Source organism: Netta rufina (assembly GCF_964035555.1).
Source record: "Netta rufina genome assembly, chromosome: 6".
Lineage (NCBI taxonomy): Eukaryota > Metazoa > Chordata > Aves > Anseriformes > Anatidae > Netta > Netta rufina.
The window spans coordinates 21590243-21617658 of NC_140129.1; the positions used below are offsets into that span (position 1 = coordinate 21590243).

The following is a 27416-nucleotide window of genomic DNA, read 5'->3' on the forward strand; positions in this document are numbered from 1 at the left end:
AGAAGGAACAGGCAGCAAGAAAGGGGTGGCTCTCTATATCAGAGGGAGTTTTGATGTCGCAGAACTTGAGGCTGGGAATGATAAGGTTGAGTCCCTATGGGTTAGGATCAGCAGGAAGGCCAACAAGGGAAGCATCCTGGTGGGGGTCTGTTATAGACCGCCGAACCAGGATGAGGAGACTGATGAGGAGTTCTACAGGCAGCTGACAAAAGTTGCGAAATCGTCAGTGCTTGTTCTTGTGGGGGACTTCAACTTCCCAGATATATCCTGGAAGCACAACACAGCCCAGAGAAAGCAGTCTAAGAGGTTTCTGGAGAGCGTGGAAGATAGCTTCCTGACACAGCTGGTTAGTGAACCTACCAGGGGAGATGCCCTGCTAGACCTTCTCTTCACAAACAGAGAAGGACTGGTGGGAGATGTGGTGGTTTGAAACTGTCTTGGGCAGAATGACCATGAAATGGTGGAGTTCTCCATTCTTGGAGAAGCCAGAAAGGGGACCAGTAAAACCGCTGTATTGGACTTCCGGAGGGCTGACTTTGAACTGTTCAGGACACTGGTTGGTAGAGTCCCTTGGGAAGTGGTTCTGAAGGGCAGAGAAGTCCAGGAAGGCTGGGCGCTCTTCAAGAAGGAAATCTTAATGGCACAGGAGCAGTCTGTCCCCACGTGCCCAAAGACGAGCCAGCGGGGAAGAAGACCGGTCTGGCTGAACAGAGAATTGTGGCTTGAGCTTAGCTTGAAAAAGAGAGTTTACAATCTTTGGAAAAGAGGGCGAGCCACTCGGGAGGACTATAAGGATGTTGTGAGGCAGTGCAGGGACAAAATTAGAAAGGCCAAAGCTCATCTGGAGCTCAATCTGGCTACTGCTGTCAAAGAGAACAAAAATGTTTTTAAAAATACAGTAATGCAAAACAGAGGACTAAGGAGAATCTCCAGCCTTTACTGGATGCGGGGAGGAACTTAGTTACGAAAGATGAGAAAAAGGCGGAGGTGCTTAATGCCTTCTTTGCCTCAGTCTTTAGTGGCAAAACCAGTTGCTCTCTGGATACCCAGTACCCTGAGCTGGTGGAAGGGGATGGGGAGCAGAATGTGGCCCTCACTATCCATGAAGAAATGGTTGGTGACCTGCTACGACACTTGGATGTACGCAAGTCGATGGGGCCAAATGAGATTCACCCAAGGATACTGAGAGAACTGGTGGTGGAGCAGCTGGCCAAGCTGCTTACCATCATTATTCAGCAGTCCTGGCTATTGGGGGAGGTCCGTGTCGGCTGGCGGCTAGCAGATGTGACGCACATCTACAAGAAGGGCCGGAGGGCAGACCCAGGAAACTATAGGCCTGTCAGTTTGACCTCAGTGCCAGGGAAACTCATGGAGCAGATTATCTTGAGTGTCATCACGCGGCACTTACAGGGCAACCAGGTGATCAGGCCCAGTCGGCATGGGTTTATGAAACACAGGTTCTGCTTGACGAACCTGATCTCCTTCTATGACAAAGTGACGCGCTTGGTGGATGAAGAAAGGCTGTGGATGTGGTCTACCTTGACTACAGCAAGGATTTTGACACCGTCTCCCACAGCATTCTCCTCAAGAAACTGGCTGCTCGTGGCTTGGACTGGCATGTGCTTTTTTGGGTTAAAAACTGGCTGGATAGCTGGGCCCAAACAGTTGTGGTGAATGGAGTCAAGTCCAGCTGGAGGCCGGTCACTAGTGGTGTTCCCCAGGGCTCGGTACTGGAGCTGGTCCTCTTTATTATCTTTATCGATGATCTGGATGAGGGGATCAAGTGCACCCTCAGTAAGTTCACAGATGACACCAAGTTAGGTGCATGTGTCAATCTGCTCGAGGGTAGGAAGGCTCTGCAGGAGGATCTGGATAGGCTGCACCGATGGGCTGAGGTCAACTGCATGAAGTTCAACAAGGCCAAGTACCGGGTCCTGCACCTGGGGCGCAATAACCCCAAGCAGAGCTACGGGCTGGGAGATGAGTGGTTGGAGAGCTGCCAGGCAGAGAAGGACCTGGGAGTGATGGTGGATAGTCGGCTGAATATGAGCCAGCAGTGTGCTCAGGTGGCCAAGAAGGCCAACGGCATCCTGGCTTGTATCAGGAACAGTGTGACCAGCAGGGCTAGGGAGGTGATCATCTCCCTGTACTCAGTTCTGGTGAGGCCGCACCTCAAGTACTGTGTTCAGCTTTGGGCCCCTCGCTACGAGAAGGACATCGAGGTGCTCGAAAGAGGCCAGAGAAGGGCGACGAAGCTGGTGAGGGGTCTGGAGAACAAGTCCTACGAGGAGTGGCTGCGGGAGCTGGGATTGTTCAGCCTGGAGAAAAGGAGGCTCAGGGGCGACCTTATCGCTCTCTATGGGTACCTCAAGGGAGGCTGTAGCGAGGTGGGGGTTGGCCTGTTCTCCCACGTGCCTGGTGACAGGACGAGGGGGAATGGGCTTAAGTTGCGCCAGGGGAGTTTTAGGTTGGATGTTAGGAAGAACTTCTTTACTGAGAGGGTTGTGAGGCATTGGAATGGGCTGCCCAGGGAAGTGGTGGAGTCACCATCCCTGGAGTTCTTTAAAAGACGTTTGGATGTTGAACTCAGTGATATGGTTTAGTGGAGGACTGGTTAGTGTTAGGTCAGAGGTTGGACTTGATGATCTTGAGGTCTCTTCCAACCTAGACAATTCTGTGATTCTGTGATTTTCTTTTTTGAATTTTCTTTTAGTGATGAGGATTGATCACTGTTTTTTTTTATTTATTTTTTTTAAGGCAGTGACACAGCATGTCTCTAAGAGCAGATCTACACCTAAGAGAAGGTTATCTTGGTACAGAATACATTATACATAGTCATATACATACTATACATAGACGAATATATATACATGTACATAACAATCACAGAAGATTGCTATCAGTATAAGGGCACTACCACACACACACACACACCCCCAAACAAACAAACAAAAAAAAAAACAGGACTGTGGGCTCTTCGGTAATACAATGCTAGTCTAACCATCTTTTGGAAAACTAGGACACCAATATTAGTTATTCTAAGGATATGCTGTTATTAAACTTAGCAGAGAAATCAAATATCTGAACCAGACCAGGATCAAAACTACTTTTAATACATCTTTTTCTGTCGCTGCCAGAATTAAGGTCTGTTTGCTACTTTTTATAAGGTTTAAATAGTTTATTATGTATGTTAAAATTTCTTAACTTTTCCAGGAGAGAAAGATTCAATATGTACAATCCGCTCTTAACTATGATGTTACCAGATGATTGCATCTGGAGTATGATGCAGATCATAGATGACTTTCTAAAGATGTGTAAAGACCACGACATTTATTTTTTTTTAAGTTGAAAATAGTAAATACAAGAAATGCAGCATATAAGGAAAGTAAAGTCCCATTGAAGGACAAGTTTGCCTTTGAAAACACGATACTGTCAGAAAGCAATATTCCTAACAAGTTTAAAATCAAGACACCAACTTCTGCACATTCATGGGTTTGCTAAAGTAGCATAATTCTATGAGAGCAAAACCCATATTTTAGAGATAATGGACTTTTAGTTGTTGTTAAAAAAAACATTCCTTCATAATTTCTAAAAGTTTAAAAATGTAAATATTAAAGGAAGAGCTATTTTTAATATATATATATATATTTAATAAAACTGTGGTATATGTTCACAGAACATTTGAAACAGACAGGATTTGCCTGAGTGGTGTGATCAGGAGTGGTCCCTTGTGCCTCAGTTTTACAAAAGTAGACCAGGAAAGTAGTGCACCTGCATTTGCAAACTAGAGGCACATTTCTTTCACTTATTATACTGAAAGTATTCTTTTTCTGTTTTGGGATTACTCTCTGAACATGTATTTCTGTGAATGGCTTTTGTAAGCCATTCAGGAATTAGGAATTTATATGTCAAGAACACACAAAGTTTAACAGTAATTGACAGGTCTATTCACAAATTGAGACAAATGCTTAAGGACTGTGGTTTAAATATGCTAATTGACATAGGAATATATTGATAATATTACAGATAAATGGTAATAGTTGCAGGCAGTTTTTACTGGAACTGCTGCTTTGTGCAGTTGTGCTTCTGTAGCAGCCATCATGCTGGCTGCCCTTGGGTCACCCTTTTCCAAACATGTATGTGACCACTGGGACAGAGAACTGAGTCACCTCTGTCCACAGCTGAAGAAAATACAGGGGCTACAGTAATACAGATAGCAAAGTAATAATTGTCTCTTATGCTCTCTTTCCTTGTTTTGTGGAATAGCATTTGTTTGTTAAATCCCACATGAGTGAACAAAGCTGGTAGCTTGATATTAAATTAGCTAATTCTCTAACCCAAGGCTGTTAGTTTACATATTGAACACACTTCCTGACACTGCTTAGTGTTTCTGCATCTTGCTTTCCACAGACACAATATTCTTCAAATTGACATATAGGACAAAGGACAACGTTGCCTGAAGCACAATATTCACTCAACACTGTTGCCCATGGACCAGGAGATGTTGGAGCCACTCCCCTAATAATTCTTTCCAGGATGGCCAAAGGAGTCCTAGAAAAGCAAATATAAATCTGCGCATTCCCAGGAATCCCATATAAGGGAAAGACTTCGAGATTTTACATATTTTACACACATAAAAAAGAAAAATGATGTCAAAGATGAATAGGGCAGTATCAAGATAATCATCAAGTTCAGCACCAGTTAGGGTAACAGTGTCTGTGATGTCTTACTTATACAGTCCTCTCTTTTCATGGATTTTTATAAGAAACAACAGATTTACAGCTAAAGGCTCTGTTAAATGTGTACAAACAACTGGTTTTAAATTTAATTATTAATTTTGTAAGAAAAAGTCTTTAAAACGTCTGTTCAATGATCAGTGTGGCTTTGTTGGTCTGTTTTGCTTCTTGCCTCGAGGAACTTACTACACAGGAGGTGTTTCAAGTATAGGTCAGGATAAACAGGGGTAAAGATGCTTTATAAACTGATGCTTTGTACGTATTCGTTATCTTTACCAGTAGGTGGAGCTGCTATGTTAGGTGCTGCTTTTTTTTTTTCCAGTTCTTCTCTCCCTCCATTCCCCCACCCTTCACCCCCCTCTTCCTAATAAGCTGTTTTCTGATATATGTTGGGTACCATAGAGTGAGACTGAGAACAGGAAGCGGAGGCAGAATCAGAGAGGATTCTGGAAAGGTCTCTGTGTTTTCTTTTCCACTGAGAATACAGAAATTATAATTAATTAATAAAGCTTTGTGGACGGAAATCTGGACAATTTCAGAAGGAGATATATATTATCATATTTTTTTTTGGATGCTGGGCTTTGCATTGATTTGTCATTCTCTTTCAATCAGGTAAGCTGGCAAAACATTTAATCATACCCATAATAAATGTTATCAATATGATCTCCACATTTCGGAATCAGATTGTACTCTCTGGTTTGCTGTTAAGGCAGAGCCAAAGATGAAATGGGGAATTCAAAGCCATTTTGTACTGACTGATTGTGATGATGGTGTGATTTTTTCATTTTAACCTAGTTAAATCTGATATGTGGCCTCTTACTCTTAATATGATGTTCTGATGCAGTAGTCTTACTTGCAAAATCAGATCTTCTTATAATCAAGGTGTATTATATTAATTCCTGGCATTTTATAGAAATGACCTTGTTACCTAAGAAGAAGAAAAATGTGGTGATATCCAGGCTTAGGAATAGCAGATCTCATAAGATTCTGAGCACCTCGGATTCTGATGATCCAGGAATAAAATCTATGTGGTTTGTTAATGCCATTTTCAATATTTATATGTTATTGAAGAAATTCCCTTATTGGCTAATTGTTTGAAAAGATGTATAAAGGAAATTTTTCTATGCCTTTTTTTTTTTTTTTCTATGGAATACAGGTTGTGTGTCTGTATGTACAGAGAATGGGCTCACAAACTGTTAATTAACCAGAGGTCCACACCAATGATACTGTTCACATTTTGTTTGTAACATCACTGTCTACCTTAATATATGCTTTTTGATAGGGAAATTTGGATAGATCATTACAAGAATTATTATATTTCTTCATGTTAATCTCCATTTATCTATTGCCTTATTCATTGTTATCAGTAGTAATTATAGCAGCCAGTTATTAAAGGTAAAAGAAAAATATCTATTAAAGCTCATCCTGATTGATATATATATATATATATATATATATATTTCTTTTTCAGTAGTGTTTCCACAGACACACATTCACATCAAAATTATCATATAATATACAAAAGTATCATAGTATTAATTTGGAAATAATTTTCAATAGAAAAAATAGAAATACAAAGATGCCAAAAAACATACAACATAATAATGAGATCACTGTTTACAAAACATTGTGTCAGTCTACATAAAAGCAGGATTGGGTCTCTGGTATTACTCAGAACAGCAAGTGAGGCCTATACCTGAAGCAGTGATATGAAAGAATGAAGTTTATGATTTGTATTTTTATGGTGGCAAATCAATGTGTCTGTGACTTCCTTGTGTAACTTCAACATAAGTAATAATAATAATGATGTTTGCTTTAAAGACATACCATGTTTGTATATTCATAACATATTTTTCAAGAAAACAATTTCAAAAGACTTTTTAATTCTAACAAATTAACATTTTATTTTATTCTCACACATCTCCATTTTGTGAGGAAAGATTGTGTTAAAGACTAGAATGTGAGCTGGTGCAGTAATTTGAAGCTTCATAGCACCTGTTAAAACAGATATGTTATTTATTACGCCTTGGTATTTATAGAAATTATGCTCATGTTGTTAGCTCATGATTTTTTCCCTTTAAAGAAGCTGAAGTTAAGAGCTCACACTGATTTTCTTAGCTGTACTAATTAAACTCAATCTTTTAAAGTTCTGTTTAGATAGTAATAGATGCTAGCAGAGGTAGAGACTGCCACTTTTTCACTGGAGAATATTAAACAATTCCCCTGTGCCCTTCTATATTCTGTCAGCATTGTAATTTGGTCATTTCCCTTTATTATCAGGTAATTAGGGTGCTGGGGGTGTCAAGGGAAAGAAGAAAATATCGAAAGTATGCTTCTTAAAGTCAATATGTTGATGACACATTTTGTATTTTCACCTCTTTCTTCATCAGATAGCACTATATGAGTTAACTTGTACCTCTTGAAGATTAGGCATGATGACAGGTCTGTTCACCCTCAGCAAACAATTTTAGATGCAAAAAGGATGGTGAGATGTGAGACAGAACTTTGTGACTGACAGTATCCTTTTGCTGCTCACATTCTCAGCCCCATATATATATACACACCCTATGTATTACATTGCTGGAGTCCCACAACTTTTAATGGATCAGGTAACAGTAGATGCTGAGAGAGTTCTTTGCAACAGGCTAGCAAGTTGTGACTTTGTTCCCTAAAATGAAAATCCTGGCCCTTTTTAACCCAATATTGTTTGTGACATAAGGTGACAAATGAAAAAATTGCTTGAACCCTGCTTGAGTTAAATGTAAGGGGAAACAAATACAAGTTTCTGATATTTGGTACTTTTTTTTTTTTTTTTTGGTTAAGATTTGTTGACCTCTGAAAATTACTGAAAATAAGCTTCAGGAAGTTTAATTTCCTCTGTTTTTTATCAGAAAATTCTAAGAAAAGGATAGAAACTTAACTTTTAAAAGTGTAATCGGCTCATTTGCCACTCATTGTAACTCTCTAGTCTGTATTTTTTAACATTATCATATCAATCAGTAGTATATACTTTTGCCAATTGCAGGGAATATTGTTTTTTTAGTGTAACGTTGAATTCATAAAAACTTTAAAATACCATAATAAAATTGACGCTCATTCAGACTGCTTACAGAACAGATGTACACACTGAGACCTAGGGCTTCAGTAAGTCCATCACACGAAGTGTCAACCTCCATAAAATCCATCTATATGAAATTGCATCCTCTTAGTGGAAAGATGCTGTTACTCATTACAGCTACCAATCCTGATTAAAAGCTCTGAAGCACATTGCCAATAGCACTCTAATCTCAGTATTGACTGCCCTCCCACAGGATCTAGATATTAGAGCTGATATCTTACACTGAGTTCATCTGCTTTCATCATTTCTTCCTTATGGACAACTGGAATCCCTGCTATGCTATTCTGATAGAATTATTGCTTGATTTTCCTTGTCTTGTAACTAGGTAAAGAGCAGGATAAGAGCAACTCAGGCAAGGACTGCATTACTTCAAAACGTAAATATAGAGTAGGAGCACCATATGCTCTTGAATAACCATAAAGTGAGTACCATCACTGTGATCCCAAAAAGAAACAACCAAGTTAAATTCTAGGTCACAAAAGTATCTGGTTTCTCCTTTGATCCTTATCTATTCCAAAAGAATAGATAATCTATTCTCATCTATTCTGTTACCAAACAAACATTTAAAAACAAAACAAAACACAAAAGCACCAGCCAGCCAAACCCCAAACTGTCATTTCAAATTGCTACTAAACTTGAAAGTGGTTACCCGTCTTTGCAAGGTCTTCCTTCAAAAAATGACTGTTCACTTATTCTACCAATTAAGACAGATCAAGGAATGTGTTTTATAATAATAATAATAATAAAAAGTTAAAGTCAAATTAAAGAACTTAAGATTTTATGAGGCTCTTTTGCATGTAAAAACCTTAAAGAAAAAGCTATTTCTACTCAGATTAATATTTGTCTAGTCTTCTAAACAAATTCTTTATTGTTACTGATCTTTCCTTACTGAACAGTTTTACTTAGGCAAATATAAATCATAGCACTACTGTATGTACAGGTCCCCTTTTCAACCTGGAATTGTTTTCCCTGCAACTTCTCTGGACTCCTGACTTGATCTGTCAAGTTGGTGGGTGTCATAAATCCTGATCAACAGAAAAATTTTGAATATGTGTACATTGACTGTGTAGTGCATATGCAGTAAGTCTGGCAGATATATCAAATAAGAGGATATCTTATATCAAATGCATACATGCTGCACTGTTGAACTACCTACTGTGCAAAGCTGACATCTATCACATGTGATGTTGCTACTGAATGTGTATAGACCAGTTGAACATAATATGAATAACACATACAGCTGACTCCCTATATAGGCACTGCATCAGGCAGATCCTCATATTTCTTTGCAGGATTTCCTGACTGAAAACGTGAAGGGCACTAGTAAATCTGAAAGGATTTCACAGGTGTCAGTATGGAAAAAGAAGAGTATCAGTACTATTGTCTCTATGATCCCGGTATAACCGCTCAACAAGATCCTTGATGATTTATGTTTGAATTAGACATTGTTTATTAAAAATTTGGTTCTCCTTAAAGGCCAGTATTTGTACAAAAAGGTCTGACCCAAGTTCTGACCAAAAGCAATACAAAAATATTTCAGAAGGAATCCTCCTGAAAGGCTTTCACTAATACCAGTTTGAGTTAACTGCCTTATATTTTCTATATATCAAATTGTGTTAGTTTGTGTTATAACAGGAAGAATGCTAAAATTCTATTACCTTCTATAAAACTTTGGCCATGATTCTGTAGAGTGTATTACGTAAACCACAGGCCTCTAATTAGTACAAATATTGAGCTGATGTACTTAATTTCAACATTACAAGAAAAGATACTTTTTAAAGAAGTGGTATAACTTGTATCTCATGAGCTTTGCGGCTTTGGAGTTCTTATATACATGTAGTGACTAGGTCAAAATTGTATTTCCATAATCCATTCAGAAAACATTCCAAATTTAGAGCTTAATTAAGTTCTATTAGGCAGTTCCATACTAATGGAAATAGAATAAATCCATGCAGAATTTTTCATTGTCTGTTTTAAACCACAGATATAAAGCACTCTATTTTCATGTTGCCTTTCTGTGCTTTCTCATCCTTGTGTAGCAACGACCACGTTCAGCTGAGAATTCTGTATATGCCTCTCAGTCAGAAGTTCAATTTTTTTCCTTTCAGTTCCCTAGACAACTGCCAAAGTCTAAATACAATCCATTAATCTTGTGCTGTGCAAGTTTTATTCTTTCATATTTTATATTGATTAGTTTCTGGGGCTTAGTAATGCTAGGAAAATAAGTGTTCCAATTGCATGGTTCTTAGTGATTTAGTTAATTTTCCAAGTTTGGATTGATATTTCTTCTGAGGTTCACAAGCAACATTTTGTGTTGCAAATGCACTTTCACAAGTTTCTCTAGAAAATTTTTGTAAAGATTATTACTTTACAAACAGAGCTTTTTTTTTTTTTTTTTAAGAAAGCAAAAGTCATTGTGATTTATTTTGATATTGCTAATTGAGGTTTTACTGTGAATTCTTTAAAACTACAACAGTGGATTGTGGTGTATGTTCAAGTGCTTCACTTCTCAGTATATTTCAATTTTAATTTGAGTACAAAAAAAATTAAAAAGATTAGGAATTAGTTGGATAAGGGATTTGGGGAACAGGCAACAAATTATTCTGAATCAGGACTGTTAGTTTTGTGGATAACTGTTTCTTGTCAATATATAATTGGGTTAACTTTTTTTTAATCACTTAACGCTTCAAATATTCATATAGTTACGAAGGATTTTTCCTCACTGTCTTGTATTTGTCACTAACTAGATTTTACTTAGCAGAAACCATCATTGGCAGATTGTCCTAAAATAATCTTGATAGGAGTGTCTAATTTTGAATAACCCCATTTATCTTCTAAATTACATTTCAGAGGAATCAACACATTTAGCCACAGGAAAATGTGACAACAATATGCAACTATCTTTTCCAGCTCATAATTACATTGAAAGGGAGCTGAAGTGCATGAGCATATAGTTTGAAACATTTTATATAATATGATGTTTTATAATATAATATTTTTAATATTATAGCTCACAATTTGAAGGACATTCCAGCCATCCTTAAAAGAAATGCTGATGCCATATAGGCAGAAGAGTTCAGGAAATAGTCCCACAGCTAGGAAAGAATATATGTAGAGTTTTTCCATCAGCAATCACTTCTCATTATGCCTGAGATTTTACCTGTGATTCATTCTTGGAAGTTGAAGCAGGATAATCTGCTCCAAATAAAACAATTTTGGTCAATTTCATATCAACCAAAATAATTCTCTATAGCCACTTTCAGCTACAGTAAAAATGTATAATTTAGATCTGCATATGCAAGTTTATAGCCTTGTGTTGAAATCCAAAGACGTTAGATTAAAATGCTACAAAAAGCAAAATACTAAGAAAGCATTGTAATTTTGTTCAGTGAGTTACAAATACCTACCTTATGCAGAAGGAAGATATTTACAACTATATGAAATGATATATGAATTGATATTTTTTTAATGGAATTACCCTGACATGGCCTAGGCCTACTACAAATTCAGGACAAAGGGCTCACAATTCTGCCAGCCTCATTTCTTCAGTTTTTGCTGTGAGTACCAGCAACGCTATCACTGTGACTTATAGTATTAGTAGGTACAAAGCTATATTCCTCATCTACTGGACATACAGCCAATAAAACATATATGAAATATAATAAATAGGGAGATGAAGGCTAGACCATGGAGTTACATGTGAAAAACTGTTCTCTATGACTGCCTTTTGCTCTAATTCAAAATAAGGATTTATTGAAATTACCTGCACTTCTAGTGGTATTAAAGTTGTTCATGTTTAATATGAATGCCTCCACTTTTTACACACTAGCAAATATTTTAACAACTGACTAGAAGTTAAATTCCTTCTTTTGACAATTAGTGTCATATACTTAGCATTAGTGATTACTCCCGTTAGGAAACTACAGTATCTCCTTCATGTTATTTTAAAGCCTGCAAGCAACAGCACTTAACCTTTTTAGTCGTCGTTATTTGCCCTGTATCTGACCATGAGATTAGATTTCAGCACAATGCTACTTCAGAGGCAGAATCCAGATGCACCCAATAGGCAAGGGGATGGGGAATTCCCCTATGTACCTCCAGGGAAAGCTGCATTCAGTAGAAAATTTGCATTGGTGGATAAGTATCATTGGTGGCAGTCTCAGAGTCAAGATCCCCTGAGGGCAGTAGTGGAGACACAGCTTTCAGATGTCTTCAGTGGAGCCTCTTCAGTAGTGACTCACCACAGCAAGATATGCTGAATCAGTGCCTTACTCAAAATGACCAGGGCACTAAAAGAGTTTGCTGTGAGCAATCTTCTGAATGACTTTATGTTATATTGTTAAACAAACAGAAGCTACAATTGTGGTACCACTTACATCTTTTGGAAAATGTCATTCTAGATTAATAGTAACTAGTACTAGGCAAATTCTAGATTAGTATTTTGAACATATTTTCTGTAGGAGTTTTTGGAGATCTGTCTTTGCAAGAGAAGCAGTGGTCTAGTAGAAGGCTTTCACTTTCTGTTTTCCCAGGTTCTGTGTTCTCTTTGAGCAGATCTGTGTCTACACAAATTTTCTTTATCTATAGACATTACAATGGCTGCTCATTCTCACTGTATTTGGAGAAAAGTAATATAAGGTCTGCTTTGGCAGATGCAAAGACCTAAAGGAGAAGATTGTCTTATTTCTTTTCTTCTCTAGGAATAAGAAACAAAATAACGACAACAGAAAAAAAGTAAGGAAAGAGCCAAAAATAAAAGTAGTTCAAATGAGAATAAATGTCTCAAAGACATCTCATCTCAATCTCAATGGCTGAAGACCAAAGTTTTCAAGATGTAAGTAGACCATTTAAATTTAATGAACTATATACTCAGATTATTAAAGCTTTAAAGCCTGAGAAAGCCACAGCTAACCTGTGGTCAGCAGTTGTAATAACGCAATCTGAAGACTGAAGAATCTGGAGATGAAACTGTCCCTTGTGTTTCTTGAGGTGGAAGAAAAATTTTGTTGCGCACACACACACACAAAACACTTATACAAACATGCTCTAAGATAAATAGTTTGCAGGACTATCTACGTTTTCCTCCAAATTTAGATTGAATGAACTTTTTATTCCTGGTTAAAGACAGTAAATCCAGTGGGGAGTAATTATAATCTTCACAGTTTCCTAAGCAACAGATAAGAACTGTGCCTGTAAGTTTGGGCACAGTTATCACATGTCTACCAAAGAAAGTACTAATCATATAGTAATCTTAACAAAACATTTTTTTTCCCTTTCAGTTTAAACATGTAAAAGAATAAATGGAATTTAAAAAAATTCACACCACTTAAAGGATATTTTGAAGTGTATTTTAGGTCTGTGTTAAGTTTTGTACATTAGCCCATGCTCAATGCTGCTTTTCCCTAGTATCCTTTTTCTTAGGTTGAAAGAAATTTGTATATATATAATGTAACATAGAAACTTATTTTCATCTATTGCAACTCATTTTGAGAAGCTCTGGACACAAGGATAAAGAATAATAGAGCCTTGAAGAAACTTCAGTCTTGAAGAAGCTTCAGCTCCTGAGGAGGAACTTTTTAAAATATATATATTTTCAGCTAGAAATGCAGCTTTTATGTTTTCATGATAGCAAAAGATCCAGTTGCTAAATTCTGACCTGGCATATCTTAGAAAAATAAAGGTAAGACTATCCTTTCTTCTCAGCCAGACATTGTGTTTCTCTTCATATGATGCCCATTTAATATGGTGCTTTGTATCTTCTGTAAAATATCAGCTGGAAAATGAACTGAACATCTTTAATAACGTCCACCTGTAGAAATTTGTGTGTTATGTTTACTGTGGTTATTTCCATTAGAACTCAAGGATTTTTAACATTGGAAAGTATTTGCAAAAAAGTAAGTATTGTATTCCGGTTAGGCTGATGGGTTAAGAAAGAGACACCTCCTCTTCCTCTTAAATTGAATAAGGTTATTTGTCCTTCTTCAGATTTCTTCTCAAATACTTTAGGCACATGTGATCTCTTTTCACACCTTCTCAGACACAACTTTAACACAAGTGTTAAAGAAAATTTAAGTCAGACCTACATTTAAAAAATTCATGGAGGTTTTGGCCCATTTTTATAAATAAATAGGTCAAAACATTTATTCTGGAGGTTCTACAACTTGCATGTACATATCTGTGGAATCCATGTTAATTTCTCTACAAAACCTACTTATTTTTGCTTACTCCAGCTTACCAGATACAGCATACATTGGCATGGATGTAAGAACCATAAGATACTATTTGCAGTCCTAGGTAGAAGGAGACAAGGTAGATGAACAAAGGAATTCAAAAGTGACTGTTGCAGTGAGGCAGAAGGTGGAAAGAAAAGAGCTGAGTGTGTGACACCAGTGGGCACAAAGAAAATAAGAATAACCATAATGATGTCTCCTGCTGAGAGAGCAGTGGCCAAAGATATCCCAAAGAGCAGCTTCTGAATTTTTCAGATAGGTCTGAAGTTGCTTTCCAGTCTCTGATCAAATCAGTTTTGAGTGTTTGTCTATCTGCCAAATCTTTTGTTGGTCAGACTGAACCTCATAAATTGTATTCTGCCCAGAATTCCAAACTTTTTTTTTTTTTTTTTGAGGTTGGGATTCTTTAAATGTAGTTACCATGCTTTCACATCTTGTGTAAGACCATGTTATTAGTTAGTATCTCCTTTATTTACTGTTCTTTAGTAAGGTTTCAGTCAATGTGACCAACTAATCCACATTCAGCCAATTACCACTGCCCTGTTTTAAATAATTTTCAAAATAAGATTTTATTATACAAATATTATTTCTGCTAGATTTCTTTATTAGTTGATTTTGTATTCTCATAAAAAAGTATTTTTTGTATTCCATTATTTATTACCACTATTAATTTTATTAATAAGTACCTGATGGTGACTTCATTATTTTTATTTTGTGTAGTTGTGAAATACTAATGCCTACAGGCTACCGAGGCTGACCGTCCAAATCCATACAAAAATTATAGTCATTGCTATAGGTAAATTATAGTCTAAGGAAAATGACACAATAGATGGGTGATAAACGTTGGAAAGAATGGAAGAAGGAAAAACAAATCCTACATGTAGTCAGGAACTACAAACACAAATGATCGTAGTTTAAATCAGTAGATTACCATTTAAAGAGGCAGGTTGAGAGCAGGTGCTAAATTCTGGAGGCTGTTTTCAGCTTTCAGGAAGTCACTCTTTACCTTGAAAATACCTGCTTCTGTGGAACCAACATTCATAGACTCCTGGGGCTCCTTGTCTTAGGATCCACAGGTAGCTTTGTGTGGATATCTTTTTACATACCTCAATTAACTCCGAATTGTATTGCATTCATGCATTGCTCTTTGAATTACAGCAGTAACATTTTGGGTGTTTTTTTGTTTGTTTGTTTGTTTGTTTTGTGTGTGTGTGTGTGGTGGTGGTGTGTTTTGTTTTTGTTTTTGCTTTGTTTTTTGATATATATATAGAGAGAGGTATATCTTACTCAAATATTTTTAAAGCAGTACTTCAAAATAGTAAAAAATCATTCAAAGATGCCAGGAAAAAATAAGGTAAATGTTAATTACAGAAAGCTGATAATCTATAACTGTAAAAAAATACTTTGAAGCTTTTCATCAGATAAGGGGATAGGTTTTTCTCTGTGAAATTATCCTCCACGGATAGATGTCGTGAGAAATTTCAGTAAGAGTATTTCTTACTACATAATCTTTGCACCAAACTAACATTTACCTATCACTTTGTCTTTTGTTTTTATGCTAAATTGAATGCAATTATTACCCAATTTGGAATTGGATCAGAACATAACTGAAAGATAACTTATCTTCACTTCCTGAAAAATAATGCCTGAACTTAGCAAAACAACTTTCCAAATAGTAAGAGAGGAAGTTATTATGACTCATTCCTTTAGACCCTGTTTGCATATAGTCCCTGTGTACTCCACTTGTTAGGACAGCAGTATTTAGAATTGAGGTAACTTTCTGACAACATCAGCACACTTCTACACTTTTAAAGCAGTGGAAAATAATCTCTATCTGATGCTGAAGTGATGCCACTAACCCTGTTGTTTCTGTATCTCCTACAGTGGGAGCCCCATCTTTTTTATTTGGACTAATGTCTTTACTGGCCTAATGCGAGACATCTACTCTCATGAATGTTTGTCATTTAAAGCAAATTTTTTTAACCCATGTTTTAGCATCTGAGAGGCTACTGTTCTGCCTGACACATAGGAAGATGTTGTTCCTAAATTACAGCCTCTCAAATTAAAGATTAGAATAAGAAAATTATTGTATATGGCCATTTTAGATTCCATTCACTAGTCTTGCACTTATGCCAATACATGTTTGTGTGCCAGTGTTTCAATTTTAATGGAATGAAAGTCTCATAGTCAGCTTTTCCAAGGTTAAAAAAAAAAAAAAAAAAAAAAAAAAAAGCAGGAAAATAATTCTAATGCCAGTGTTCTAAACAAAAAAAACAGCCCATAAGACATTGCAAGATTTGCTATTTTTACACTTTAAAAATTTTGAAGAGCATATGTGAATTGTTTCATGCAAAATGCAAATAACCTGTTAGATAACCTAGTGATTTTAATAAATAATCATACTATCCACCTAATTCTTACAGTGACACTTTCAATTTTACCACTTGCCTGATTTAAGATATCATAAATATATGGCCTTCAGGCCACTTCCTTTGCCTTTTTCAGAGAGACACAAAAATTAATTTGACATTGTTAGCACAGATATTTCATTTATTTTCTGAGTCATTTTCTGTGTAAATTATGAGAATATAATTATATTCAAAAATAAAATTTAACAAGTTATCCATGGGCATAATATAATTAACTGAAAAATGCATAAAATTATGAACGTATGTGGATAACTTGTCTTGCTCAGTCTTTGTAGTTAAAGGAAGACACTGAAGGAAAACTAGAAAGGGATTTGTAGAATGAAATGTTCAGACACAACTAAATGGATTTATTTGACATAAGGATGTTTTTAATAATAACCTGGAGCTCATTTTTTCTTGCCAAATCTATTGAATCATAGGCCTGTACACATACAGGATCTAGGCCCAACTTGTATTTCAAATACTTGAAATTCATTTTGCTGAGCAGTGCCAGGTAATGAGGGGCCTTGAGAGAGCTGAGGTTTCAGTAGAGCGTTGTATTAACTTTCTAAACTACTGAGATCTTACACGTATTTTTGAGACTGTTCCTTAAAGATACCTTTTTAATGAAAGCTATTCTGAAATGATTAGCTAGGCAGAAATCTTTCCTTGTCTGAATTCTGCCCAGTATCATTCCTGTCCTGGCAGTTTAGTCACAGGATATAAGCAATTACAGAATCACTGAAGGAAGAAGAGAGAATCTGTCAACGGTTTATAGCTCAAAGACTGCTAAGAGCTTGCTCAGGGCTCCATGCAGGGAATAGAATTACTTTTGTTTAATTGCTTTGTTAAACTATGCCATGTACAGAGACAGTAATCAAATACATATTTGTGTGTTCTTCTACTAAGCAATGTTATCTAAATCAGGTATTTGGCATAAATATTGGGCATAGTAGAGGAAGAAACTTCTTGTGTAATAGAAGCAGCCAGGAGAGATGTCAGTAGTACAGATGTCTACACTAGTCAGTAATAGAGGCAAGACTTAAATAATGTTTCCACCTTGTCAAGAAAACTATTTAAAGCATGTTTTATAATAGTCTGACAAATATGGTGAAACCCCAAGTACACTAATGTTACTTTCCCCAGTCATTTCTTGACCACTTTGTGGACATCTGGCAGTACAGATAAATGCATTTCTAGTGAAGTCGCTCAAAAAGGGAATCATTATTTCCTAAGATCATTACTATAGCACTTCATGGGAGATTGTGCATCTGTTTGCAATTTGTACAAACTTCTCCAGACAGGCAAGGAACTTCAGGCAAAAGATTACTGAATGAATGCAAATGAATACAATATTACATCTCAAATCCAGACTTGGCAACTCCAGCACATAGGTGTTGTGGATTCATGAGGTAATGTAGGGAAGGTTGAATGGCTTTGTACAGAAAACACAATTAAAACAATTCATTTCAGGCACTGAAACTCACTAACTCTAGAAAAAAAAATAGTTTTCATAATTTTTAAAATATATAAAAACATTGTTTTATATATTATTTATATGCCTCATACTCTTGCAAAGTAGACACCAAATAAGGCTATCATGTCCTGCTTGGTTGCATTGCTCCTTAGCTGCTTAACCAGATCTGCCTTCTGCCATTCCTCCCTCCATCCATTCTAACCTCACTGTTGTGCTGTGTGCTGCATCAGTTTGAGCAACAGGTCCCACTGCAGAATGACTTTGAAGAATGTTACTTTCAGCTGATGTGCTGCATGACATGCACATGCATAAGGAAACCTGTGCTACAGTAGAGAGTTTGGTGAAGACAGAAGGAAAAAGCAGCAGAAACTACATAAGCTGGCACTGGCACTGAAGTCATTCATAGGGAACTACGATCTTAGATTTCTAGTTAGTTTTAGTCTGAAATAATATTATGATCCTTGCCTCGCAAGAAATCAGGACAACATTAATTTCCCACACAGTCTTGATTGCACACCTTCTTTCATTTTACCTAAAAGTCTTGAGGTTTTGATTCACATCTCACAGACAATCACAATAAGTGGAGCCTAACCTGCTTTGGTATCTAAAATTAACTTTTAGCACAATAAACTGCCAGTAAGAACAAATTATATTTGTTCCTCTCATAATTCAAGTGCTGTAATTTAAATGAATTTAAATTACATTAACCATATAAAAACTTCATTTTGGTTTAATTAAATAATTTAAGTTTGTAAAGTTAGATTACTGATACTTGAAAAAAAAAAATATGAGAAGATAAATATAACTAGAAAAATACCAGTTTATAAATTTTATGTATCTACTTCATAATATACTTTATAGTATATACTTCATAGTATACTATATTATATGAAGTATAAAATATACTTCATACAATATACTATATTACTATAGATATACGAGTATATACTTCACATAGTATAGCACTCTGTATATACACGTACTATAGTATATACATGTAGTGTACTACACTACACTATATGAAGTAAATACTTCATAGTATAATGAATAATACATAATACAATATATATTCTAATATATTATAATACTATTAGTATTATATTAGAATATAATACTAAAAAGCTAATGGTAATAAACTAAAAATAGTAATAATTAAACTAAACTAATAGTAATAAATTATAAACCATAATACTATATTATATTCTTCATAGTACTTCATAGACTATGCATTTATACTTACTGTTAAAAAGAAATACACAATTAAAACGAAACATATCAGTATTTTTCTGTAATTATGATAGTCTAAGGACATACAAAAAGCAGTGTTAGCAGACAGAAATTGTGTCATTTTATAGACCAACAGGAAAAAGCTGAAAAATAAATTACAAAATATCTAAATAAACTGAGCAGTTGCTTTTAGCTGTTATTCAGCCTTGAAAGATGCAGCTTCTATTTCAGGCCTGGAAAAGGTTTCTGTGCAAGTGTTTTTTTTTTTTTTTTTTTTTTTTTTTTTTTTTTTTGTTTGTTTGTTTTGTTTGTTTGTACAATCCAGTTTTCCTAAATTATCTGCATTTTCCTTTGTAGGTCATTCTTATGCAAGAAGCTAAAAGTAATTAAATTTGCAGGATGAAAAGATGGCACAGGCACTGCTGGTACCACCAGGACCTGAAAGCTTCCGCTATTTTACTAGAGATTCTCTCGCAGCTATTGAAAAGCGTTCTGCAGAAGAAAAAGCTAAAAAGCCCAAGCAAGAACATACAGATAATGATGATGAAAATGGTCCAAAGCCAAACAGTGACTTGGAGGCAGGAAAGACATTGCCATTTATTTATGGTGACATACCTCCAGGAATGGTATCTGAACCTTTGGAAGACCTGGACCCATACTATATCAATAAAAAAGTGAGTGAATATTATTTTGCACAAAATAGAATATAATTTTGTGCAGTACAAAGATTATTTTTTATCACAAAATAATACATAGAAATATCCTTTCATCTATCAGAACTGATTTATGCTCTTCTATATTGTGACTTCAGCAGTTATTTGTTATTTACCTCAGTGTACGGATGGTACGAACTTCCTTCAACTTGCCTAAGAACATGGCTGAATTTTCCTGATTTCAATGTAGCTGTAGTACTGGATATGACAAACAAAATGTTTCAAGAATGATTTTGTATTGGAAATGGTTGTGTATAACCAGGTAGCATCCATCCAAGTTAGTGAAATTCATGACTGTAGCCATATTCCTTGATTCTGTTACAGCTATATAACATATACTAACATAAATATACATATATGTAGCACAGAGACGTTTTAAATCTTTGGTCTTATAAAATAGTTTCATAGAAATTCTTACCTAGAATATAACTTTGTACACTAAGCCCTTATTTTATCTAGTAGCAAAACAACTCTGGAATAAAGTTGCATAAGTAAGTTGAGGAATAAAGCTTTCTAAACAAGTCTAGCAATATGTATCAGAAAGTATGAGTACTGAAGTATTATTTCTGATCTCCAGTGATCAGAAAAAGTAGTCAAAACTGGAAAAATTCAGACTACTGAAGACTTTTTAGTCTGCTGCAAGTAATTAGTAAACTTCAGAATCTTTTGTCACAGGTGATGCCAGTATTTATGTTACATACCAGCCTGATATGCTTGACAGAAAACAAATGGACATTTTAAATAGAATTAGTCATCACTCCTCCAATTTCTAGCAGAAACTATTCTTAATCATCAACATGTTGATGCAGACAAAATCATACATGAATTGTAGTCTGTCTTCAGGCTCTGCTGCAGCAGGGCCCTTGGGACAGGCAGTATCTGTTGACTTTTCCTAACTGGGTGAAAGGGTATAGAGCAGAAAGAAATGCCAATGACTGTGAGGGCACTCTGCCATCCCTAGTGCCATGCATGATGTTATTGTGTGAACAGGCACTGGCTCCTTTGCCTGTTTTCTTTCGTGGCACAGTGATGTTTGCTTTTGCTTGCGCTGCTCTGGTGGAGACCAGATAGGCAGCAAAGGCCATGGAGAGGGCAGCGTTTTTCTGATCAGTGGCAAGTTTTTGCAGAGAATAGAAATCAACATGGAAACCAGTGATACCCTACAGCTCTGCTGAGAGCGTAACAAAGACTCTATTATGGTAACACAAAGCATAGCCATTACCACTGACAAAGAGCAAAAGGAATAAAGAATAGTCATGTCCTGGAGAAATTTCAAAGAGTACCAAAGATGCAAGTAAATCTCAAATACAAATATACTTGGAATAAAAATGAAAACACTTAGGCGATGACCACCAACAGGAACAGAATGAAAGTGAACACTGACTCTATGCTTAACAGGTCAAAGTTTAAAAGATAATAATTACCTACATTTGGTGCTCATAGATAATAAGAGCATATTGTTCACAATGAAAACATCATTTTTTTTGAAGAAATGATTTATTAATATAGGTTCTGGTTACACTTATCTTTGCTCAGAATGATGTCAGCTGGCAGTTTATTCATCCCTTTCAGTTTTTCACAGACACGTTTTCAGAAGATACATATAATTCATATTGATAGTGTTTAAATTCTAAAATGACAGAAATTATTTTAAATTATGCTACATTGTTTAGTGACAAGGCGTTTGTCCTTGTAACCATACATATGTATATATGTTTCTTTCACATACTTGTTCCAAATACAAAGCAGAGTTCAGAATGTCTCTGTCACAATTTTTGTTTTATTTGTGTTTAATCACAAGGTAGAATGTATTTGACTAATCTGAAATTCTGACTTTAATCAAAGACTTAATTTGTCAGAAACAAAAATTTAAAAGAATTTTAATGATGAAATGCCATATTTTGCTATTACTGATAAAATGACGTTTGTGCTGGTAATTCCCACCAATTTTTAATAGTATCAGAATTCAGTTCATATGCTAGGAAAGTCAATGAACTGGAGAATCATCCATGGAAGGCTTAATCCACTGTAATCAGTTGTTTTCCTCACGCAATAGACAGTAGAATGAAACCTGAAACTACCAGATGAAGAATGGAATACTTTATAAGGAGGTAAAGACACTTGTATAGTCAACATTGTATTTTAATTTTATAATTTTTGTTTTGCAGACATTCATAGTATTGAATAAGGGAAAGGCAATTTTCCGATTCAGTGCCACATCTGCCTTGTACATTTTAACTCCTTTTAATCCCATAAGAAAAATTGCTATCAAGATTTTGGTACATTCATATCCTTTTTTTTTCCTTGATGTTGATTTAAGAGTTGTCATTTAAGACTGAAATAATGACTAGAATATGACTTTTCATATAGATATACAGATTATGTCCATGTGGGTGTACTGTGCTAACTAAATTTATGCTGATCACACCTAAAAAATCACCTTGTGAATTGCAGTAAGATCGTACTTCCTAAGAGGAGAATTTGCTACTGAACCACCTAAAGCTGTCAGAACTCAACTATCAGGCTTTATATATAAATGGAAGCCTAGTCCCATACAAAGCCCTACAGCTATGAACAAACCATTGCACTTCAATGTATCTGAGGTCACAAATTTACTAAGACCAGTAGTATTTGTAAGAAATGCAGTATTTCTTCCAAGACCAGTATTCCTAAGCTTGACTCACTCAGCAAGGATAAAAGAGCATGAATAAAGAACTGTGTTGTTGTTTTTTTTTCAGGCATACTTTTTCAGTGTTGTGTTTTTAGCTTTGGGGTTCATGTCCTACTAAAGATCCAGGTCAAAATGAAGGAGAATATTTTCCAATATATTTCACTCCTTTCCAAATAACAACTTAGGTGCTCCTGCACATAGATCTTTTAGAATGATTCCTCAGCTTTAATGAAAGATTACATTTGGGTACTCATTTCATATTTTTATACATGTAAGGATGTGTTCAAGTTTCATTTAAATCCCAAACATGCCATAATTATAAAAGTCATGCATTGTTTTTTACTGTGAGTACACCATACCATGCCAGATGGCATATTGTTTAAAATAGATAGAATTATGTGCAAAGCTTTATTTTCAGGTCTCACTTGGAATTTCATGTTATTTGTACATATTTTTATATGCTTAATATTTTAGTGCTTTCAGCATTGTAAAATTGTCATGTTTTTCTGACTTACATCCCTTGACTATAATCTACATTATTCAGCATGCTTATCATGTGCACTATTTTGACCAACTGTGTATTTATGACCATGAGTAACCCTCCAGACTGGACAAAGAATGTAGAGTAAGTTAACATTTTTACTTCTTCATTTTTACTTCTTCATTTTCATGTGGCTCCAAACAAGATTTATGGAAAGTTGCTTATCCAACTGTACTTTTCCAGAGTCATAAAGAAGTAGGTTCCATGAGATAATTAATATCTTTGTTTCCTTCCTGAATAATTTCAATGTCTTAGAAATAATGCTTTGTTCTTTAAAATGATATATGAAGAATATCTGAATTTATACTGTGAAGTACTGACATGAACTCTTGCCCTTGGATGTTCTGAGCTGCAGGCTCGGAAAAGAGCTCCAGTACTTCAAATGTGTATTTGAAGTTGTTGCACGTCACTGGTGAGGCCAGCCATATATTCCTTGAGCATCCATGATCTTACCACATTCTTTGTGGCTCACCAATGTGAACTCACAAGTGCTAGCCACAGTGGGCAGTCTCTCCCATGAACAAAAAACCACCCAAAACACAAGAAGCTCCAATGACTGAGGAAAGGGTCTTACCTATGAAGGAGTAAGGGAGAGCTGAAAGAAACAAGGAAACCACAAAGTATCAAGTTCATGATTATACATTAATTTCTATTCTCTAAAAAACTACGGATATATGTTTTCCTTTGAAATATATGTTTTCTTTGAAATGATGCTATTGATCAAATTTAAAAAAAAAAAAAAAAGGTAAACAAAAAAAAGTTTTAACTGCTTGTGGCTTCTTTCATTCCTTTGAGTTCTCCACTAGCCGTTACTGATTTCTATTTATTTCAATGCATGCTCTGAATGTTATATATAGAAACTGTAATAGCATTCACCTGTTCCCCAGCCTGCTCAGCAGTGGCTATGACTGTGACAGTTGCTGAGAGGCTGAAAGAGCAGTAGGATCATAGGTAGATTTCCTTTGGTTGGTCCACACAGACCCACGTTGGCCTCAGGAAGTCTCTGCATTGCTCTGGTTATAACTGAGTATTCTATATTTATAAATGAGTGGTTATTCCCACACCAGTTATATCGGTAATCATGCTCCACATGTTCAATAATAACACTCTGGGCATATTTTCTTATATTTACTGTTTATTTATGAAATAAACATGTACCATATGCATGAATATAGTTATTATCCAGAACTGATTTTCATAAAACACTCTGATTTTAACGTTAAAAAAAAATATCTGCATTTTTGTAATGCTTAGGCATCCACCTGATCTATTAATGCAACCAAAGAGGCAACATCATGAACACTGGAGAATGTACATATAAATATCAAATCTGAAATGTATCTATAAATACTAAAGTCTGACACTATTTGCAAGCACAAACACTGAGATTAAATCGAGCTTTTAGAAAAGGATTAGTATATATGTATCTTGGTTTTGAATTTTATCTACTGAATGATTAAATTCATTAATTAATTATGACAAATCAGCTTAATGAGTTGCTCCTTTCACTTCTAACTGTTCGTTTCATGCAAATCATCTTTCATTAAAAATGCCACTGTCTACAAACGTAAGTATGCAAAGATCCGTTTTTTCTGCTTTGATGCATTTCAGGTATACTTTCACTGGAATATATACCTTTGAATCACTTATAAAAATTCTTGCAAGGGGTTTCTGCTTAGAAGGTTTTACTTTTCTGCGAGACCCATGGAACTGGCTTGACTTCAGTGTCATTCTAATGGCGTAAGTGGTTCAAGAATTTTTAAGCTTTTAGGGCATGAAATTAGTGGCAAATACTATTCTTATCGTAAATATATTTATTTAGAAGTATTTAATTTCTGCAACCTGTGAAGTTTAGATGCTGTGTCACACATTTTAGTACTCATAAATCAAAGTAAAATACGGCAGGATTGAGTACAGAGTTTCAGCTGCTAGTATAATTATTACTGAGGGACACTAATTTCATGTCCTACATTTTTCTGCTCATCAGAATGGAAACCATCCCTTTAACTTCATGTCACCATCCTATTACAGGCTATTTAGTTTAATTATCTGTTCAAATATAAATCAGTGAGTTTCACTTCAGTGAAATTTAAGCATAACTGATGAAAATAAACACCTATGAAAGAGAGGTGTACTGAAGAGACAGGTAAATTTTGGAGTATGATTGCTAATGTTGCCACAGAGGTTTTGAAGACCCTCGTAATTAGTGTAAGCTCTGCCTCAATTCTGAATAACTGTGATTTAATTCTACAGGTATGTAACAGAATTTGTAAACCTAGGCAATGTTTCAGCTCTTCGAACTTTCAGAGTATTGAGAGCTTTGAAAACTATTTCTGTAATCCCAGGTAAGAAGTAACTGTGTAAGGTGTTAGGCCCCTTGTAACTCCAATTGTTATTTGTGTGCTGTCAATGTGTTTGTGTGTGAACTCCCCTATTACAGATATGTGACAGAGTTTGTGGACCTGGGCAATGTCTCAGCGTTGAGAACATTCAGAGTTCTCCGAGCTTTGAAAACAATATCAGTCATTCCAGGTGAGAGCAAGGTTAAACACTGAGGCTGACTGTTGTTCCATTGAAGTTGAATTCACTTCTTTTGAGCATAAGTCTTATTATTTGTTGCTCATAATGCAAAAAATACAAAATAAAAAAAAAACAAAAAGGCATGGATCATAAACCAGGATTATGATTCTTTGCCTTTTTAGCATTAGCTTCTTTTATTTTGCAAAATCAGCCTTTGAGTTTAACAGATTCTTGCATGAAGCAAAAATGTAAGGCCTATGGATTATTTTGCTTTGTTTTTCCATGTTTTATTATGAAAAATTGTCTCTTTTACATTAAAAATGCTTTAGCGCTATGGCTTTCTTGATTTTGAATTTTTTTTCTGTTATTTTACCAATGAAAAATGAAATTTGCCTTAAAGACAACCAACTAACAACAACAACAAAAGCTACAAAAAAAAAAAAAAAAAGAGATAAGTATTGCACAGGACAATTTATCAAATTTTTTTTTTTTTTTTTCTGAAATTTCCTTGCAGTTCTGTCCAGTTCATATTGTTCCGGAATTACAGTTAATATAAACTGGAAAGTGAATTATTGGCATAGTATTAAATGGAAAGAGAAATTAAGAAATCAAAACATATCTATAACAGCAAAGCATGATTGATAAATTTCCTGCTTGATAATTGTGTTATATTTTCAGTGTATTTGAACGTATGTACATTGCATATTCATTAAAAAATATTTTTCTTTCATTCATCTTCACAAGCTCTGAGGCTGTTCATGAAGCTTTACTTTTTGACAAATAAAAATAGTTTCTTTTAAGTGTCTGCATGACATCTTAACTATATAGGGAGGGCAAAGATACTCTGATAAATCTATGGATCTTTTCTCTTTGCAGGCCTAAAGACTATTGTAGGAGCCCTGATTCAGTCTGTGAAGAAGCTCTCGGATGTTATGATCCTGACTGTGTTTTGTCTGAGTGTATTTGCACTAATAGGGCTGCAGCTGTTCATGGGCAACTTGAGGAATAAATGCCTGCAGTGGCCTCCAGACAACTCTACTTTTGAAATAAGTGTTATTTCCTACTTTAATAGCACAATGGATGAAAATGGTACATTTGTTAATACAACAGTGAGCACATTTAACTGGAAGGATTACATTGAGGATGAAAGTAAGAATGACTGATGTAACTTTTTAATATATTTGTTGCTATCTACATAAATATTTGTAATTAAAAAAAAAAAAAAAAAATGGCTTATATAGAATGCCTTATATAGAACTGTTTACAGTTACTGACCAATAGTAGACACATACAATAAACAAGTACAATAACCAGAAGTGTTCCTAAATAAACTACAATGTAATTAGCAAATAACCATTTTTTTATTATGTTTTTTTTTTTTTTTAATTTATTTATTTAGTAGTACTTAAAGATGCATTTGACTTTTTCACATATATTTCTAATGCTTTCTACACAGCTCATTTTTATATTTTGGAAGGACAAAGAGATGCTCTACTCTGTGGTAATAGCTCTGATGCGGGGTAAGACCCTTTCAAAAATCCTCTGTTATGTTTTATAGAAAAAGCAACAACATGAAATCTATCCATAGCAGTTGCAACTTCCTATTAACAGTGATACAAATCTTATAGGGTTTTTCTGGTAAACAATGATTTCTTAAGTCAAAATATCACTGGCTAAGCAAAATATTCATTAAGAGTGTTTGTTCATACTTGATTGGAAAATTATGTTGATGTTGGTAAAATCTGAACCATTGTAAAGTCTATTTTGGAGATGAA

General features: G+C 35.3%; 1 protein-coding gene across 1 annotated transcript in view; it reads left to right on the plus strand.

Moving 5' to 3' along the window:
• Nucleotides 1-19603: 19603 nt before the first annotated feature.
• The window catches only part of LOC311211021 (sodium channel protein type 2 subunit alpha-like), a gene marked incomplete at both ends in the record, with an annotated part of 53511 nt that continues 45698 nt past the window's right edge, over nucleotides 19604-27416 (plus strand). The window contains 7 exons of the mRNA XM_084289484.1: nucleotides 19604-19870; nucleotides 22078-22196; nucleotides 23116-23205; nucleotides 24733-24861; nucleotides 25562-25653; nucleotides 26518-26790; nucleotides 27098-27161. Of these exons, the coding sequence (XP_084145610.1) occupies nucleotides 19604-19870; nucleotides 22078-22196; nucleotides 23116-23205; nucleotides 24733-24861; nucleotides 25562-25653; nucleotides 26518-26790; nucleotides 27098-27161 (1034 nt within the window). The remainder of the gene's footprint in view (nucleotides 19871-22077; nucleotides 22197-23115; nucleotides 23206-24732; nucleotides 24862-25561; nucleotides 25654-26517; nucleotides 26791-27097; nucleotides 27162-27416) is intronic.